General features: G+C 38.3%; 1 protein-coding gene across 1 annotated transcript in view; it reads left to right on the forward strand.

Annotated features, from left to right (window-relative positions):
• Window positions 1-5,730: 5,730 nt before the first annotated feature.
• The window catches only part of LOC136251862 (uncharacterized), a 30,396-nt gene continuing 18,793 nt past the window's right edge, over window positions 5,731-17,333 (forward strand). The window contains exons 1-3 of the mRNA XM_066044262.1: window positions 5,731-5,853; window positions 8,373-8,689; window positions 10,201-10,339. Coding sequence (XP_065900334.1) covers window positions 5,766-5,853; window positions 8,373-8,689; window positions 10,201-10,339 — 544 coding nt within the window. The 5' untranslated portion in view covers window positions 5,731-5,765. The remainder of the gene's footprint in view (window positions 5,854-8,372; window positions 8,690-10,200; window positions 10,340-17,333) is intronic.

A 17,333-nucleotide genomic window follows, 5' to 3' on the forward strand; every position in this document is an offset into this window, starting at 1 on the left:
TTTTAACAGTTCTACCAATGAGTTGGAGCATCAAAAAGATTGAAAGTGAATTTAAGGCTTCCAATTACATGGCTAGAAAGGTTAAAGCCTTAGTTAAATCAGAAGGTATTTTGTCCACTCCAAGCTCAAATCATGGTCATGGTTTGAGTAATGAGACAATTACAATGGTTCAAAACTACTATGAGTCTGATGATATTAGTTGAGTAATGCCTGGAAAGAAAGATTGTATTTCTGTTAAAGTTGATGACAGAAGAATTTTAGTTCAAAAGAGATTATTGTTATGAAACCTGAAAGAAATTTACTAACAATTATTCAAAGGTCGATTTCCAGCTGAAAAAATAGGATTTTCTATAGGTTTGCTGAACTTTGCCCAAAGCACTGTGCCTTGGTTGGAGCTAGTGGAACACATGCAGTATGTGTTTGCACTATCCACCAAAACACAAAGTTGATGATGGTTGCTGGTAAACTGGCAGAGCTTACAGCTGGTAGAGAGTTTCATTTACAGCATTATTACCACTGTATTGCACTAGTCATATGTAATCCTCCACAGCCTGCTTGCTACTTAAGGATTTGTCAGTTTTGCCCAGGAATCTTACAGCTCAAAGATTACCTGAATGAGGTAATGGATGACAATTACATTGACAGTATCCAGTATAAACAATGGGTGTCTGTGGATAGACCAACACTAGAGACAATTACTAAGTGAGCAGATGATTTTGTAGATGCATTTTGTGAACAGATTAAACTTTTGATACCCCATTCATTCATTGTTAAGCAGCAGTCTCTGTTTCAAACAAATGTTATATCAAGCATGCTTCCAGGAGAGTTTATAGTAGAAGGCAATTTCTCAGAGAATTATTCTTTTGTGCTACAAGATGCAGCCCAAGGATTCCATTGGAACAACTAAGTAATTAAAACTACCGTTTCTTTGAAAATTGACATCAAAGAAAAAGCAACAACACCTTTTTGTGGTTTGACCTTCCACTTTGTGCAATTATAAAACACTATATATCACCAGAAAGAGAAATTAATATTGAATTTGATAAAACAAACTGTGACTTTATACATTGGACCATTCACAAGTTATGGGGATTTTTGTGTTAACTTGTATGTTGCAAGAAGTTTTTCAATTAACTTTTGAGTGGTCATATCTCCAAGGTAATTAGTAGGATGGGTCAAAATTTGGTGTGACTTAGTTTCTCAACAGACCCTTTATGTGTAGCAAATTACATGTACATATACAACTTTCTCATGTAAAAGTTCCAAGTTGGGACAATAAGCAGAACATCCATTTACGAACTGAAACTCTTATCAAGTAAATTAGCTACTTATATTCATGGTTGTGATGGACCATGAGGTCTGTTTATACTAACTGTTTTGCCATCTTGATTTATGTGAACAACACAACCCAACCGCCATTAACTTTCATACACAGCTGTGACAAATCCTTTTGTCATCAATTGCAATTTCAGTCTTATTTAAATGAGTAACTCTTTCCTCTTTAACAACACTTGAATTTGAAAACATCTTTGTTAGAATCTTAAGACTGCTTAATTAGAGAATAAGGCAGTGAAGTTTCTGTGTACCAGGTATAGTTCTACTTATTTTTAGCCTTTCTTCTAGGATGATCTCTTGGTCTTCTCGTCTGTACTCATCTATTGTACAGTATTTAAAGTGGACCCTTTCTATGTTCTCAATTTCCCAATCAAATAGCTGACGAGGAGTCATAATTTGGGAATGATATGCTCTTTGCAGACTTGCCTTAGCAGCAAGATGTTTTACAGTGCCACCAATTCCATCACACAGTCTCTTGCCATGTGATGTAGCTTAGAAATGCCATTCGGCTTGTATCCCAAAATCTTCCTTGTGATGGCAAATGTTTGCGAAGTTTTTGCGATTTTTATGTTGAGCTACAGATCCATCTGAAAAAGAAATTTTATCTACTCTTAGAAACTTTTCTTGAAGAAATTGTACCAGATTCCTTTGAAATAAATGCACAGCAATTGTGTCATGATGTAAGCAATCAGACATAACAACATAACTGATATATTCCAGCTTTCCTGATTCTCTGTAATAGGCAACAAAGCATGTATTGTTGCCTGTGAAGAAATCCAAAGAGGCCATGTCAATTTCATGTTGATTTGGTATGGAATGACCCACCTATAAAAAAAGTTCACCAAGAAGACACTGTCAACCTCTAGATCTGGTAGAAGCATGCGATCCCTACATCCTAGCTTCCATCTGTCCCATCTCTACGTCACCTTTGCTAATAAATGAAACTACTAGGTTTTCAACAAGTGGTAAAATGAATCATGTTCGGAACAGTAGTAATATAAATAGACATTTCTTCTTCAATAGAATCCCTCAATTATGGGATGCCTTACCCCCGATTGATTTATCTCTATCTGTCAAGACTAGAATATCTAATCCAAAACAGCCAAGCTGTAAAAAAAAGAGTGCAGCCCTCAGAAAGGCTATGGTGAAAAAAGATGTGAAATCCAAGGTGGCGGCCAAGAAATGGCTGTAATGGTAGGTTAATGGTAAAAATTTTAATAATAACAATTCAGGTGAATTTGGTGCCGCTTGGTCTTGGCACAAAATTCACCTGAATTGTTGTTATAAAAAAAAAAATTAACCATTAACCTACCATCACAACCATTTCTTGGCCGCCACCTTGGATTTCACATCTTTTTTCACCATAGCTTTTCTGAGGGCCGCATTCTTTTTTACAGCTTGGCTGTTTTGGATTAGATCTCACTTCTTTTTGTATTTTTATACCCCAAAGCTGGCCTATGACCGGCTTTGGGGCTTTTTAACCTATCTTTTTTTCTTTACCACAGGAAGAATAAAAAGATGAAGCAGATTTTATAAATACTTTGACTAATTCTGATTTTATCAGTAAATGTACAATATATATAATACATATATTTACTATGTCAATTAATCCCTACAGGATAACTTTTTTTTGCGGCTGATCTCTCTACTGGGTGACTTAAAATGTAACTCTACAGGGTGATTTGCTTGTATGTAGATGAACTCTTTGCAGGATTCTCTCTACAAGGTGACTTGACTCTAGCTGAACTCACTGCAGGGTTGTCTGTTTATAGTTGAACTCTCTACAGGGTGATTTGTTTGCAACTGAACTCTCTACAATGTAACTTCTTCTAGCTGATCTGACTACAGGGTGAGTGTATCTAACTGATCTCTCTACAAGGCGATTTATTTGTAGCTGAATTCTCTACAGGGTGATTTGTTTGCAACTGAACTATCTACATGGTGGTTTCTTTGTAGCTGAATTCTCTACAAGGTGACTTCTTCTAGCTGAACTCTCTACATGGTGATCTTTTCATAGCTGAACTTTCTACAGGGTGATTTGTTTGTAGCTGAACTCCCTACATGATGGTTTCTTTGTAGCTGAACTCTCTACAAGGTAAATTCTTTTGTCTAGCTGATCTCTCTACAGGGTGAATTGTTTGTAGCTGAACTCTCTACAGGGTGATCTGTTCGTAGCTGAACTGTCTACAGGGTGATTTGTTTGCAGATGAACTCTCTATAGGGTGGTTCTTTGTTGCTGAACCCTCTACATAGTGACTTCTTCTAGCTAATCTCTCTACAGGGTGACTTGTTTCTAGCTGAATTGTCTATAGGATTAACAATTGTCTATAAGATTAACTGTAGCTGAACTCCCTACAGAATAACAAAATAATTCTTTAATGGAGTAATTTATAAACGTAGTCAACTGCTCTATTAGGGTGACTGTTCTATTAGAGTATCTTGATCTCGCATTTGCTACACGTAGTTGACTTTCGAATCATAACCTCGATCATAACTCAATGGTTTGTAATCCGATTCTTCTGTACTACTGCAAGGACTTTCTATGATGATTATTCCAGCTACACACTAATTATCTGCTCAGTGCTCTAAGTGGTTTGCCTGGTAGACGTAAAACTAATAGTTTTTTTATTCATAAAAATCGATTGCGTAATTGTGACACAGGTTGAGTTTTGTGTCATATCTCCATGGTCTTTATCTCGATTCTTTTCAAATCACACAAAGGCACTCCTACGATGGTTACTCCATCTACATAGTAATTTTCAGCTCATTCCTTCAAGCGGTTTACCCTGTGGGCGTGACAGACCTTCGACCTTATCTTGCACGAATAATCAATCATACCCCGTGAACTTTCATCGGATTCCTACCAAAGTTGGTACTGAGATCCGCCTTAATGAGCCCTTTAAGTGTGACAAATTGCAGCCCGATTGGAGCACGCATTTGTGTTTTATTACGGATTTTGCGAAGTGCATGTGCGAAATGAAGAAGTAGCTAGAAGAAAAAAATGAAGGAATTAAAACGAAATTTTGTTCACTCGTATCTCGGAAATGGCTGGAGCGATTTTCTTCAAATTTGGTATGTGGACTCCCCTTACTGGCCGGCATTTCTCTAGAAAATTTGGTTTCAATCGGATTAGGGATCACAGAGCTACATAGGTGTGAAAAGTGCATTTTCTTTCTTCTAACCCAAGCTAAATTAAGTACTTTTTACAAAATAATTAACAGATATTTGATTGTGCCTACAGATGATCTTACCCCTAAACTTTCAAGTTTAAGGAGTGGCTACTATCACCAACCAATGACTCTAATTGATGCATACAAATTTTCCTTTTCCTCATCAACCATCAAATTATGGAACCAACTCCCTGCTGATGTAATTAATTCCTCTAACCCTAATGAGTTTTGTAATAACTTAAGTAACTTTTATGATCACACCTGTGCATTATAATCTTTTGATTGCTGCACAGTAATAAATATAATATAATAATAATTTTTAATATACTCACGGTGTGGCGCGCCGACTTCTTAGGCCACACGACACACTACCGTATGTCTTGATATGCAAATTTTATGGACACATCTTTAGACATGACAACCTGTATCATTTTGTATGCCCATTTAGTATTTTTTTTTCATTTGAAGTAATCAGCATTGTGCTGCCTTTCCAATTATCATAATCATATAATCATAGATGTTCCAATAGCTATACTCTCCAACCCTCTTAATGTAAGTAAGTATTGTAAGTATTTTTAATGGCCGCTAGCCCAGAGCTAGAGGACCTTCAGTACCGTACCCAAATGCCAATGATTGTAATTATCGTACACCTGTAGCTATGCAGTACTGTAAAGTTATAATCAATCAAGACATCCGATTTGTTGGTGCGGAAAGCAGTGAGCAGTATGCAGCACTGCAGCAGTAAATTAAAGATATCTGATGATACACTATTGAAGGCCAAAATATTTTATATAGTGCTCTAGATGTAGTGGTGTGCTGGATAGTTGACCGGTGGAACCATTATGCACCTATCAATGTTAGGCCCCTACCTCCCCAGTACAGGCCATGTGGGGACAAGGTGGGGATTTGACACCCTGCAAGAGCAATAACCCCACTACTGAGGCCTAAGTGTTTGTCTATTCCCCTACCTACCACCTATATTCCCCGAGGTATCCCCCCACTCCATGATCAACGCCGCTTCTCTGGCTACTGGTCAACGTCACGTGATTTAACTAAATATAGTTACACAATTCGATTGTTATAAAATGCTTGTGTCAAAAGCCCCACTACTGGGGGTAACTTTGTAGGTGAACCCCCGTATAAACCCCCCTATGGATCCCGTACTGGGGGTATCGGGGGTTACAATTGATAGGCGCATTAATCCGGATACTATTGCCGGGCGTAGCTAAATGCGTGGGTGGAGTCGAGTGGTGGTTAACAATGACGGAGAAGAAAACAGCTCATTTTCTTGTTGGATTACTGTTTTCAGTTTACGCAGTTGTAGATGTTGTGTCTTCAGCTCGAATAAGTAAGCGAAGCTACGTGTGTGTATACAGTATAGCCGCGCTATAAAATATAATGTTTAATTGTGGACATCATACTGACGCAGCCACTGAGCGAAACCAGCCAAATCTACTTCGTAGCTACTACTTTTATACCTGTAGGTGCACTAAGGGTAGTAACACCAGAGGAATATTTATGAAAGTAATAAAACACTATAGTTTCCTTGCAGTGAAGCTTGCGGCCACTGTTCTGCACTATAATTTCTTCAACTATTAAGGGGCGTAGCTGTCTGACTTTAAGTATAGTTTTCTACTTGTAAGTGTATGCTATCCTACTGTCTTGCGCACTAGACTTCTCAGTCTGGTGCGAGGGCTAAAATTTGCTAAGGGTGACACAATTAATATAGAGAGGGTTTTTGACATCAAAGATGCCAAGATACTGAAGAAAAGGTCAATTTTCAGTACTGAACAAAACAGGTCAAGAATTTTCATTGTGGTTATAGGTAGCTGCTGTTTAACACAATTATTATGATGCAACCCTACACACCATGTGAAGAGCAATGCATGAAGCTTGCCTAGTACTTTGACTAGTACTTTGACTGTTAGAGGCATGGTGCAAAAATTACGGCTGACCGGACACTGAATTCCTGTTTTATTCTTACATGATAGGTAATACACAAAGCAGTTGCAAATCAATTCTTTATCTGTAAGCAAAATACAAATTGGACACAAAGGAGGACAAAGGCAAGTCCATGATGATGCATACATTGTACATACTGCAGTATATAGCATAAGCAACCAATTAACAGAACGTTTATCTCTGCCACACGTCCCTCCTCATCCAAACTACATTCCTGGAGCAAGATTTTTGGCAGAAGTATTCCACTTGATGTCATCTTCTTGTGTACCAAATTTGGTATCAAAGGGTCCAGTTACAGCTGAAAACATTTAGAATCAAAGTAACTGTTTATCGGAACCGTGGCTCAATCACTGGAACTTCATCGGAAGATTACCACATAACTGACCACTACACAGCTGCTAAAAATTTGATAAAATTCCTACATAATTGTGGGTGCCTAACCAACACCCATGCAAAGTTTCAATACGTAAAATTGTATCATACAATAGCTATGATTTTTTTTTTTGTAAAATGCACGCATAAAAAGTTGATAATTCAACACACAGTGGTCATTTAACAATCATACAGTAATTAGTAGCGGAATAACTAGCTCTCTACCATAACTAGCTAGGTATTTCTCTTTGCTTTGTTCTTGATATCTTGGTGGTTTCTGGCTGGCATGTAGTCGCTCACCTTGGACTCCAGTCGTGGGACTTATTACACTATTTTCAACTATATTCTTATCATCCTCTGTGTTCAAAACAGCTGCCATATTTACCTAAGCCACAGCAGTTCAACTCTTTAAGTTTACCAGTAGCCATACTGTGCATGTTTATCTGTCAAGTGCTCATGGCTTGACTTGTTTCCTTCATTGTTTGGTGGCTAAAGCTTCAAAGTAGTGATTGAAATTTGATTATCATGAACTCTCAAAATGACATGAACAAACCCCATTTAATGACACAGGCGAAACTTGCTTCCAACACAACTACAAACCTGCAGTAAAGAAGTTACATGCACTGTTAACCTTTGTTCAAATTTTAAACACAATAATCAGTAAAGTTATAATTGTCATCAAGCTTAATATGCGCTTTGTCAACAATGCCACTTAATATTGTGCCATGGAATCTTGCCCATTTTTATTAGGATAACACGCATCTGATAATAAAGTCATCCATTTCTGATAATCAAGCCCATCCAATAATTGGTTGCTTACGCTATGCTAAAAGGCACATGTTGGGCTGAAGCAACATCTAATAGTGGAAAAATCAATCCCATAGCCTAAGTAGGGGTTTGTAACCATTGGTGTAGCTGGTTTATGGTTGGCTACCATACATACACAACTTGATTTTGGAAATGAATCATTTTGATATACAGAACAGCAAACTTAAAACAGGAGGAGGTGACTCAGGTGACTATGTTGTATCTGGCTTATACAATATCCATACGCCATCACTATTCTTGTCTCTAGCTGGTATCTGCAGCTGCCCCACCACTCCAACTCAGAGTGTATTCACTCATATGCATGATACAACTACACTTAAAGTGCAAAGGCAGTTTCTTGATGCCATGACTTGGTTGATTTACATATACAGTGAAACATGTGTATTAAGGACACCTTGGGACCAAACAAAAGTGTCCTGATTATCAAGGTGTTCTAATTTTTCAGGTCATGATCAGTTTACATGCTAAGGAATACTTTGGGACCATTATTGAGTGTCCAGATTATGCAGGTGTCCTCATTTTCAAGCGTCCTGATTAACAGGTTGTAATCACTGTCTGTTTGACAAAAATTGATAATAGATAACTGTAGTTAGTATTAAAAGATTTGTGCATGAGTCACTAGCTATTAAAATATTTACTAGCATCAGTATTTGTCACAAATAAAATTCACACATGTACATAATTATGCATTGTTCATTTCACTAGCTACACCATGTAGGAGGCCAATAGACTTGTTGGATAATGATTTACTCTACGATACTCTGGTGACTGATAAACGGATGAATGCTTCTTCCTTTATTGATCCATATACACCACCACAAGCAAGACTATCAGGAATTGGATGGTGTTCAGCAAGCATGCAAGATGTATATATAGAGATAGATTTTGGTGCAGAACTAGTAGTGCAAGCTATATTCATACAACCTAACAATCAGGAATTATATGTAACACGCTACATGCTACAATATGCTGGATCTGATGGCATGTACAACTTTGTAATTTCTAATTCTTCCGGCTCCACTGTGAGTATAGTATAATAGACCATATAGTGTTACACACATGTAATACAATACATAGATGGCATACTTACGAAATATCCCTTTTCCTGATCATTAGATTGCTAGATCAGATTTATATGACTGATTTTGAGCATGTAACACTTCGTGTAATACAAGTCTGTACATGTGTATTACATGCTCTGTTTACTGACCTGTTAATAAGCCTAACTTGCTATCTGTAGCTATAATAGTTGAGTTTAATAGTATTTGAGGGTGTTGGACACCTTGATAAAGCATGGAATTCAAACCTCTAATAAAGTAAATCTGGTCTTGAGAAATCCAGTCACCCATCCTCCATGTACGGTAGCTGTAAAGCCTGTGCCATCTTGGTGATGGGGTCATGTACATACATTTGTTTTAATGAATTGTACTGAAGTGCATGACTAGCTACAGCTGCAATATGTGGGTGCAGAAGTGTTATTTAAGTAGCTCATCTTCTATAGTGTAGTCTACACCAGGGTTGAAACTGGATCAGGTCATCCGGGTTGACCAAGTTGACTGGGTCATCTGGGTCTGAACTACTTTATAGAATATCTGGGTCTGACTCAGATTGGATTACATTAACAATGTGGAAGTAGATTAACATGTTTATAGTATAATCCTGCAGCAGCCAGCTTCTCTCGTGGGACATGCCCACTTATCTGAAATGTGTGATATGGTTTGTATAGGCATGCGTGGAGCCTTGTCCATGATCGGTAAGGTGTGTTGTAGTCTGTTGGTATACACAAAAAGCTATATCTGTTACTGTCTGTAGATTTATGTGGAACCATGCCCACTAATCAATATGCTTCATAGTCTAGTGTTGCAGCATACATGTTCTTTCTTGAGCCATGCCCACTTACTAATCTGTTTGTAGCATGCAGCATATGGAATCATGTCCAGTTATCAGTAAGGTGTGTTGAAGTTTGTGGCCTGGATTGCTATCCAGGTAAGCAGTTCTGACCCGGTTTCAACCTGCAGTGCTGACCTGGTTCAACCCTTGCCAATGCTATGATAACAAATTACTTACTTTATTCCATCATTAAATCACTCATGATCTCATCATATAAACTCCAGCAGTACAAGTTAATTCTTCATTATAATCAGTTATAATGATGCTAAGAAGTCCAATCGTGCTTACTCAAGGGACAATCAAAAAGGAATAATATATCTGCCAAAATTCCAGCTTAGAATACAGAGGTGTCCCATTGATAACAACATGATCAAGTGATACCTGTTCCAAGATGTTTTGGCACTTAAATATAGTTATCTCTTAATCTTTGTTGAAAATCATAAGATGAGCAAGAGGTAATGATATCAAGGCTAAAATTGTGAGTCTCGATCGTGACCGAACCATGATAGCTGAGAGGTTTTGGAATAGCTAATGGGGTTGTCTCACCTTATTATTAATTCCTGACATAAATATGTGTTTGCCAATGTAGTTATTAGATAAATATAGAATGCAAATTATCTGTAACTGCTGTACATTTGTATAGAATTTTGAAGGAATTGACTTGTGTAGACGGAGACTATTTAGACATCCAGTTATTGCACAGTACATTCGTATAATTCCACTGGAATGGGTAGGAGAGTTTGCTTGTTTGAGATTTGAACTTTTTGGATGTCAAGTTAAAGGTCAGCAGTATACGTGTGTGTGTGTGTGTGTGTGTGTGTGTGTGTGTGTGTGTGTGTGTGTGTGTGTGTGTGTGTGTGTGTGTGTGTGTGTGTGTGTGTGTGTGTGTGTGTGTGTGTGTGTGTGTGTGTGTGTGTGTGTGTGTGTGTGTGTGATGGTTTACTAAGGTATAGAAATGAGTAATTATGAGATCTTTTAATCAGGTGGATACCTGGTTCCTGAAATTGCTTTCTGAAAAATGTATGTGTATGTATGTTCGCATGTTTGTTTGTCTCTCCACACCCATGTGAACAACGTTTGTGTGCTAAATCTAGCTAAAATGAAAGCTGCGTAGAGCCTGTATTAAACTTGCAGGCAGGTAAGCTTTGCTTTATGGTGGTTAATTCATACCGGTTTAATTTGAAATACAGGTGAAGTGAGTTTATAAAGACGTTATGAAAGCTTTTCTCAATGTGCTCTAAGTGCATCAAACAGCTAAAGAACAATGTAGCTGGCCTCTCAGTCTACCAGGAATTATGAATTCCTTTGAGTTTAAAGTGAGCATGTCCCTAACATATAGTTTAGTGTGGCCAGACCTCTATCTTGCCTCCTCTTTTATATGTCATTGAGAGAGAAGTTCCATTGACAAAGTTGTGCTTTCCACCCCCAAAAAGATTTTATTGGCTATCTGTATGTTAACATGGCCAACATAAAACTTTACCACTAAACTTCAACTAGCATTTTCTCAGTGAGAAGGGTATATAAGTGTGTATATAATTTTAAATTAAAAACATATAGCTGAATGCTCTATTAGGGTGACTGTTCTATTAGAGTATCTTGATCTTGCATTTATTACACGTAGTTGGCTTTTGAATCATAACTCATTGGTTTGTAATCCGATTCTTCTGTACTACTGCAAGGATTTTCTATGATAATTATTCCAGCTGCACACCGATTTATAGCTCATTGCTCTAAGCGGTTTGCCTGATAGGCGTGAAAAACTAATAGTTTTTTTTTTATTTATAAAAATTGATCGCGTAATTGTGACACAGGTTGGGTTTTGTGTCATATCTCAATGGCCTTTAGCTCGACTCCTTTCAAACCACCAAAAGGTACTCCTACGATAGTTACTCCATCTACATAGCAATTTTCAGCTCATTCTTTCAAGCGGTTTACCCTGTGGGCGTGACAGACCTTTGACCTTATTTTACGCGATAAATCGGTCATAACTCCGTGAATGTTCATCGGATTTCTACCAAACTTGGTACTGAGATTCAACATAATGAGCCCTTTATGTATGCCAAAGTTCAGCCTGATTGGAGCACGCATTCGTGTTTTATTGCGGATTTTGCAAAGTGTGCGAAAAGAAGAAGGAGAAGTAGAAGAAGAAAAAATGAAGAAAAAAAACCCAAACTTTGGCTGCTCGTGTCTCGGAAATGGTCAGAGTGATTTTCTTAAAATTTGGAATGTAGACTCCCCTACCTAGCCAGCAATTCTGGAGCAAATTTGGTTTCAATTAGATAAGGGATCATAGAGCTACAAAGGTGTGAAAATCGCGTTTTCTTTCTTCCTGTTAATATACTCACGGTGTGGCGTGCCGGCTTCTTGGGCCACACGACACACTACCGTGTGCCTTGATATTTGTTACTGTGCAGAAATCAAAAAGATTGTTGTGCACAGGTATGATCATAATGAATGTTCAGGTTAGTACAAAACTCATCTAAGATAGGGGAGTGAATTACAAAGGGGGGGAGTGTGTTCCAGAGTCTGATTGTAGAAGGGAAAAAGGAAAATTTATAAGAATCAATCATAGTGTCAAGCTGTTTATAATATCCTTCCCTTGATGGATGATGATTAGGTATAAAATCATTTGTGGGTATACTTAGATTACCATTAATTATCTTATACATTGTAGTTATCTTAGACTTGTTTCTTCTTTCTTCGAGGTAGGTAAATTTAATGATGACATCATTCTTGTTACACTACTAAATCTAGAAAAATCATTGTAGCAAAATCTGGCTGCTCTCCTTTGGATGGACTCAAGTTGGTTTATGTTGGTGTGGGTGTGGGGGGCCCAGATAGAGGATGCATATTCAACAATGGGGCGGACATCGTCTTATAACAATTGCTCTGAACAGAAACAGGGCATTAGTGAAGGTTACGACACAAGAATCCATTAACCTCGTTTGCTTTGCTAGTGACTCTTTGATTGTGTTCATTCCATGATAGTTTCTGGTCAAAGGTGACCCCAAGATATTTCATGTGAGGAACCTCAGAGATGATAGAATTCTCCAGATGATGTCTATGAATGATGGGATTTCTTTTATTGGTAATTCTCAAGTGTTTGCATTTCTTAATGTTAAATTCCATCAGCCAAGTATGAGCCCATTCAATGAGTTTGTCAAGATCCTATTGTAGGGCTATACAATCGGATTCGGAATGTATGTAGGAGTACAGTAGGACATCATCTGCATACAGTTTAACCTTACTATTGACACAAGCAGGGAGATCATTTATATACAGTAAAAACAGAAGTGGTGTGAGTACAGTACCTTGGGGTACACCAGAGAGAACTTGTTTAGAGCAGCTGTTTTTCCTTTCTAGCACTACATACTGGGATCTGCAAGTTAAGAAGGACTTAATCCACAATAGGATAGATTCATCAATCCCATAACGTTGAAGCTTGAGGTAGAGTCGGGAATGTGGAACCTTATCAAAGGCCTTACCGAAGTCAAGTGAACCCGACCCTAACCCTAACACTAGAACTACTTTTTGTGTCCCCTAAAGTTAAATGCTAGGGGCAACCTACTAGACGTGTTCCCTAAAGTTGAATGCTCGGGGAAACCTACTAGATGTGTGCCCTAAAGTCGAATACTCGGGGCATAGCATACAACTAGTGTGCTTGATAGTGAGAAATCTAGTGGACTGCTGGAACAATAGCACTGACAAAATATTTCCGGCTGCCAGAACAATAACAACTTCGTTTTATAAAACATCACTCTATTGTGGACCACACACCCAAGAACAGTCGTTGTTCTGTAATAAAAACAAACAAGCACAATTAGTTGTATTGCTAACACAACACAGTTGTCGAAATTATTTATCCCTGCTTGGAGTTTTGTAATTTGTTCTGCCCATGCATTTTAAACTATCCATATCCTTAAGATTGGTCTGTGCATGAAGTAACAATCATAGTGCAAATCTTTTGTGGTTTGAAAGTACTGCAAATCATACAGTACATAGTAGGGACTGCTGGTGTGGCCCATGAAAAAACTTCACCCAAAAGCCAGCCTCACTTTTCTCTGACCACAATGAAGCAGTACAAGCCTTTAAATTGACTTTCAACAAGTTGCTATGAAATTATTAATGGAATTTTATAGTGACTGACTGACTTCAGACAAGCATAACTTGATAACAGCTAAGGCTACGGACTTGGTTTTTTCACTGTTCAATGTCACTTCAGCTGGACACATGCAATTAGGGATGAGCCTATTTTGCTTTTTTTCCCACCTATTTTTCTTTCCAGCAATTCTTTTATTTTTCACCTATTTTGCTCAATATTTTGCTCGGGTTTTTTCTATTTTGCTGAGCATCAATAAAAATTAATTGCAGTATCTCAAGCTTGCAAACACGTGTGACTGCTCTATTAGAATATTTTGTACATAGTGACTGCTCTATTAGAGTATCTCGATCTTTTGTCACCATTTTCTATGAGCTCATGTTATCCTAATTATGCTAATACCATGTGTGACTGTTCTATTAGAGTATCTCGATCTTTATCATACAAAATGTGCTAAGCTGCCATTCCTTAGTGCCCATTTTTCCAATTTTCCACCTATTTTTCCAGCATTTTGCTCTTTGCTTTTACCAACGTATTTTTCCAAAAAATTTGCCGGCAAAATCGGTGCATCCCTACATGCATTATGCCTTTTGGCATACCACAGTACATACAATACATGGACTTACCAGTGTCCTCCCATTCATCTTTAGCTAGAGAAGGAACTATTGTTATGAACAGCCAGTTGATTGTGTTGTTCTACAAGTGAGAGGGGAGAATCATTTTCTTTGAAATTTTGTGTCCTGCTGACATTAATGTACTCAATAAAGCACAGGAAAAAGTAGCTAAATACCATCCAATTGTTGGGAAATTTCTTATTGCTACAACCAACCTGTGGACTTTGTGTTCTTATAATATTTGGTCATTCAGGTGTGGTGTCATGTGACCAATTGTCTACTTTAAAGAGAATCCCAAACTACACTGAAAAACTGTTTAATAATCTCCAGAAAGCAGCTCTCCTAGGAACAATTTCCATTTTGAGATCAATTAACATTGGTTATACTTAATTTTTTCTGTATTACCAATAGTAGTCTGTACAATTGTACATGTGATTCTTTATGAATGAAAATTCGTAGTAGTAGTAGTAGTAGTTGTGTGGTGACCGCACTGAATTTACTGGTACTCCATCTCTACCAGAAGTTACAAGATTTTGGTCAGATATTTTTTGAGAAAACATTAGCTGAAGTATCCCTGTCTTATGCAGCTAAGGGAGCAGTTTAAGGCTGCTCCTTCTGAGGCAGTTATTGATTTCACCATGCATTGAAGAGGTTACCTCTCCTGGCCCAGATGGCATTCAGGGTTTCTGGTAGAAGAGGCTTGTGTCTGTGCATACCTTTTTGTGCGCTCATTTTGACCAGTTTTTACAGTGTGAAGAAACCCTGCCATCGTGGTTCCCTCTTGGTAGGACATTACTGCTTCCTAAAATGGATGACCTCAGCTCCCCACATAACTATCATCTAATCACATGCTTGAATATCGTATATAAATTATGGACTGGATGTCTAACTGTGATAATGTCTAATTATAGTGAGTCTAATCATCTCATCCAACCGGCACAGAAGGGATGCTCTAGGGGCCAACACGGATGCATCGATCACCTCTTGTTAACCAACCATGTCTGGCACCAGGTGTGTAGTAAGAACTGTTCAATGTCAGTTGCCTGGATAGACTGTATGAAGGCATTTGACTTGGTGCCACATAATTGGATTTTAGAGTGCCTAAGTCTTTTAAATTTCGAACCATCTTGATAAACTGTTTGAAATGTTTACTGCCTATGTGGCATACTACCTTATTTCTCCAACTGCCACATTCTGATCGTGTTGAACTATGTACTGTGTCTGTAAAATGTGGCATTTTTCTGGGGGACACTCTAAGCCCTCTGCTATTCTGCCTGGCGATAAACCCACTTAGTTATCTGCTGGATTATCTAGGTGGCTATAAGGGGTCATCTGACTTGTACCTGACTCATTAATTGTACATGGATGACCTAAAGCTTTTTGACCCTAATGATGCTGGTTTGTCTCAGTTGCTTGCTACAGTGCACAAGTTTTCTACTGATATATGTATGGATTTTGGTATTGCTAAATGTGCCAAACTAACTGTCAAGAGGGGTAAGGTCATTCAAACTAGCCCTTTACCAGCATGTGAATGTATGTGCATCCCAGAATTGGATGTCTTTGGGGTATATCACTATCTAGGACTCCCTGAGGTTGGTGGGATTGACCACCAACACTGCAAGAAAGCTGTACTTAGTGAGTTTGAGAGAAGACTCCGGTTGGTATGGAGTAGTCTATTATGTGGACATTACAAGGTGCAGGCTACTAACTCCTTTTGTGTTCCGTTGTTAATCTATGGCTTTGGTATTATTGAGTGGACTCTTGGAGAGATACGTCAGATGGATGTTTTAGTTCATAAAGGAAAGAGAGAAGTTTGTAGTCTACATCCTCGGTCTGCAGTTGAATGTGTGTATCTCCCTCACTAGCTGGGAGGTTGTGTGGTTTGCTGAATGTAGAAGATTTCTTTAATTGTCAATTGATTATGTTGTCACAACATCTGCAGACCTCTGATTATTCTCTTGTTAAGATGTGCTATGTGTTGGACTGTTCCATGCTGGTTAGTAGATCTATTATTTCCAGAGCTGCCAAGCTTCTTGCTTTAATGTCTGTGAACATTGAGCTTATTTCCATTACTTGTGACAAGCTGAGAGGCACTATTTGTGCTTATCAGCGGCAATGTCATTGAGATGATCTCTGTAGCAAGCCACTACATAGAAAATTTTATTCGTGGTGCTGTTCTGACCTTGTGGATTCCTTGTGGAGTTTCCACTGACTAAATCAGTATTTGTGACCGAATTTGACAAAACAAGGCTTCGACGTACAAAACTTCATTAGGAGATATGGCGATTTTAAGTAATCATTGTGTAATAACTTCCCAGTGCCTACAGCTGTGCAAACAAAATTTGCACCAATTATTCACTAGCTATCAGTGAGTGGGTGTATTAATTTCTGATACCCAAAATTTGTCCTGTTTTGGGAAGCTTTTTTTGAGTGGGTTATAATATCACAAGTGGCAGTAATAGGATGGGAGGGTGGGGGGTGGTGGGTGGGCTTAATATAGGGGTATAAAATGAAGTAAGAAGACGAATGGAATCCAGAGGCCAAGTTTGGGCCCTCCATGGCCCTCAAATCTCTCCAAATTGATTGAGAACACTATTGGCGAGCTCTCTGTGAAGTCCCAGCTCACCACACACCATTATCACAAAGCCATGACCATTTAATGGTGCCAATGTCCCACTCGTGGCTTTGACAGGGTCGGAAGAAAGCTGCTACAGAAACCAGACTTGCCAGTCCTGAAGGAAGTACAGTGTGGAATATGATAGTGTGTTAGACCAGCAATCCATTTCTGGTAAAAGCATAAGCTTGATTTTGTATGTGGCAGATTCACTGTAAAAATGAGCCTTGTTATATGAAATCCAGTCACATTTGTACAGTGAATCTGAGAGTACTATCATAGCTCTTCAAGATCAAGTTTTACACACCAGGGAAGATAATGAAGCAAGTTGTTCCATCCCTAATGTGCGGATTGTGCTGTCAGAGAGCGGTAGCAGTAGTAATAGACTGTGTCCACTGTAAAAGCAATTCAGGACCAAGTTATGGCAACCAGAGTCATTCAAGCTAAAG

Source organism: Dysidea avara, chromosome 3 (genome assembly GCF_963678975.1).
Source record: "Dysidea avara chromosome 3, odDysAvar1.4, whole genome shotgun sequence".
NCBI lineage: Eukaryota > Metazoa > Porifera > Demospongiae > Dictyoceratida > Dysideidae > Dysidea > Dysidea avara.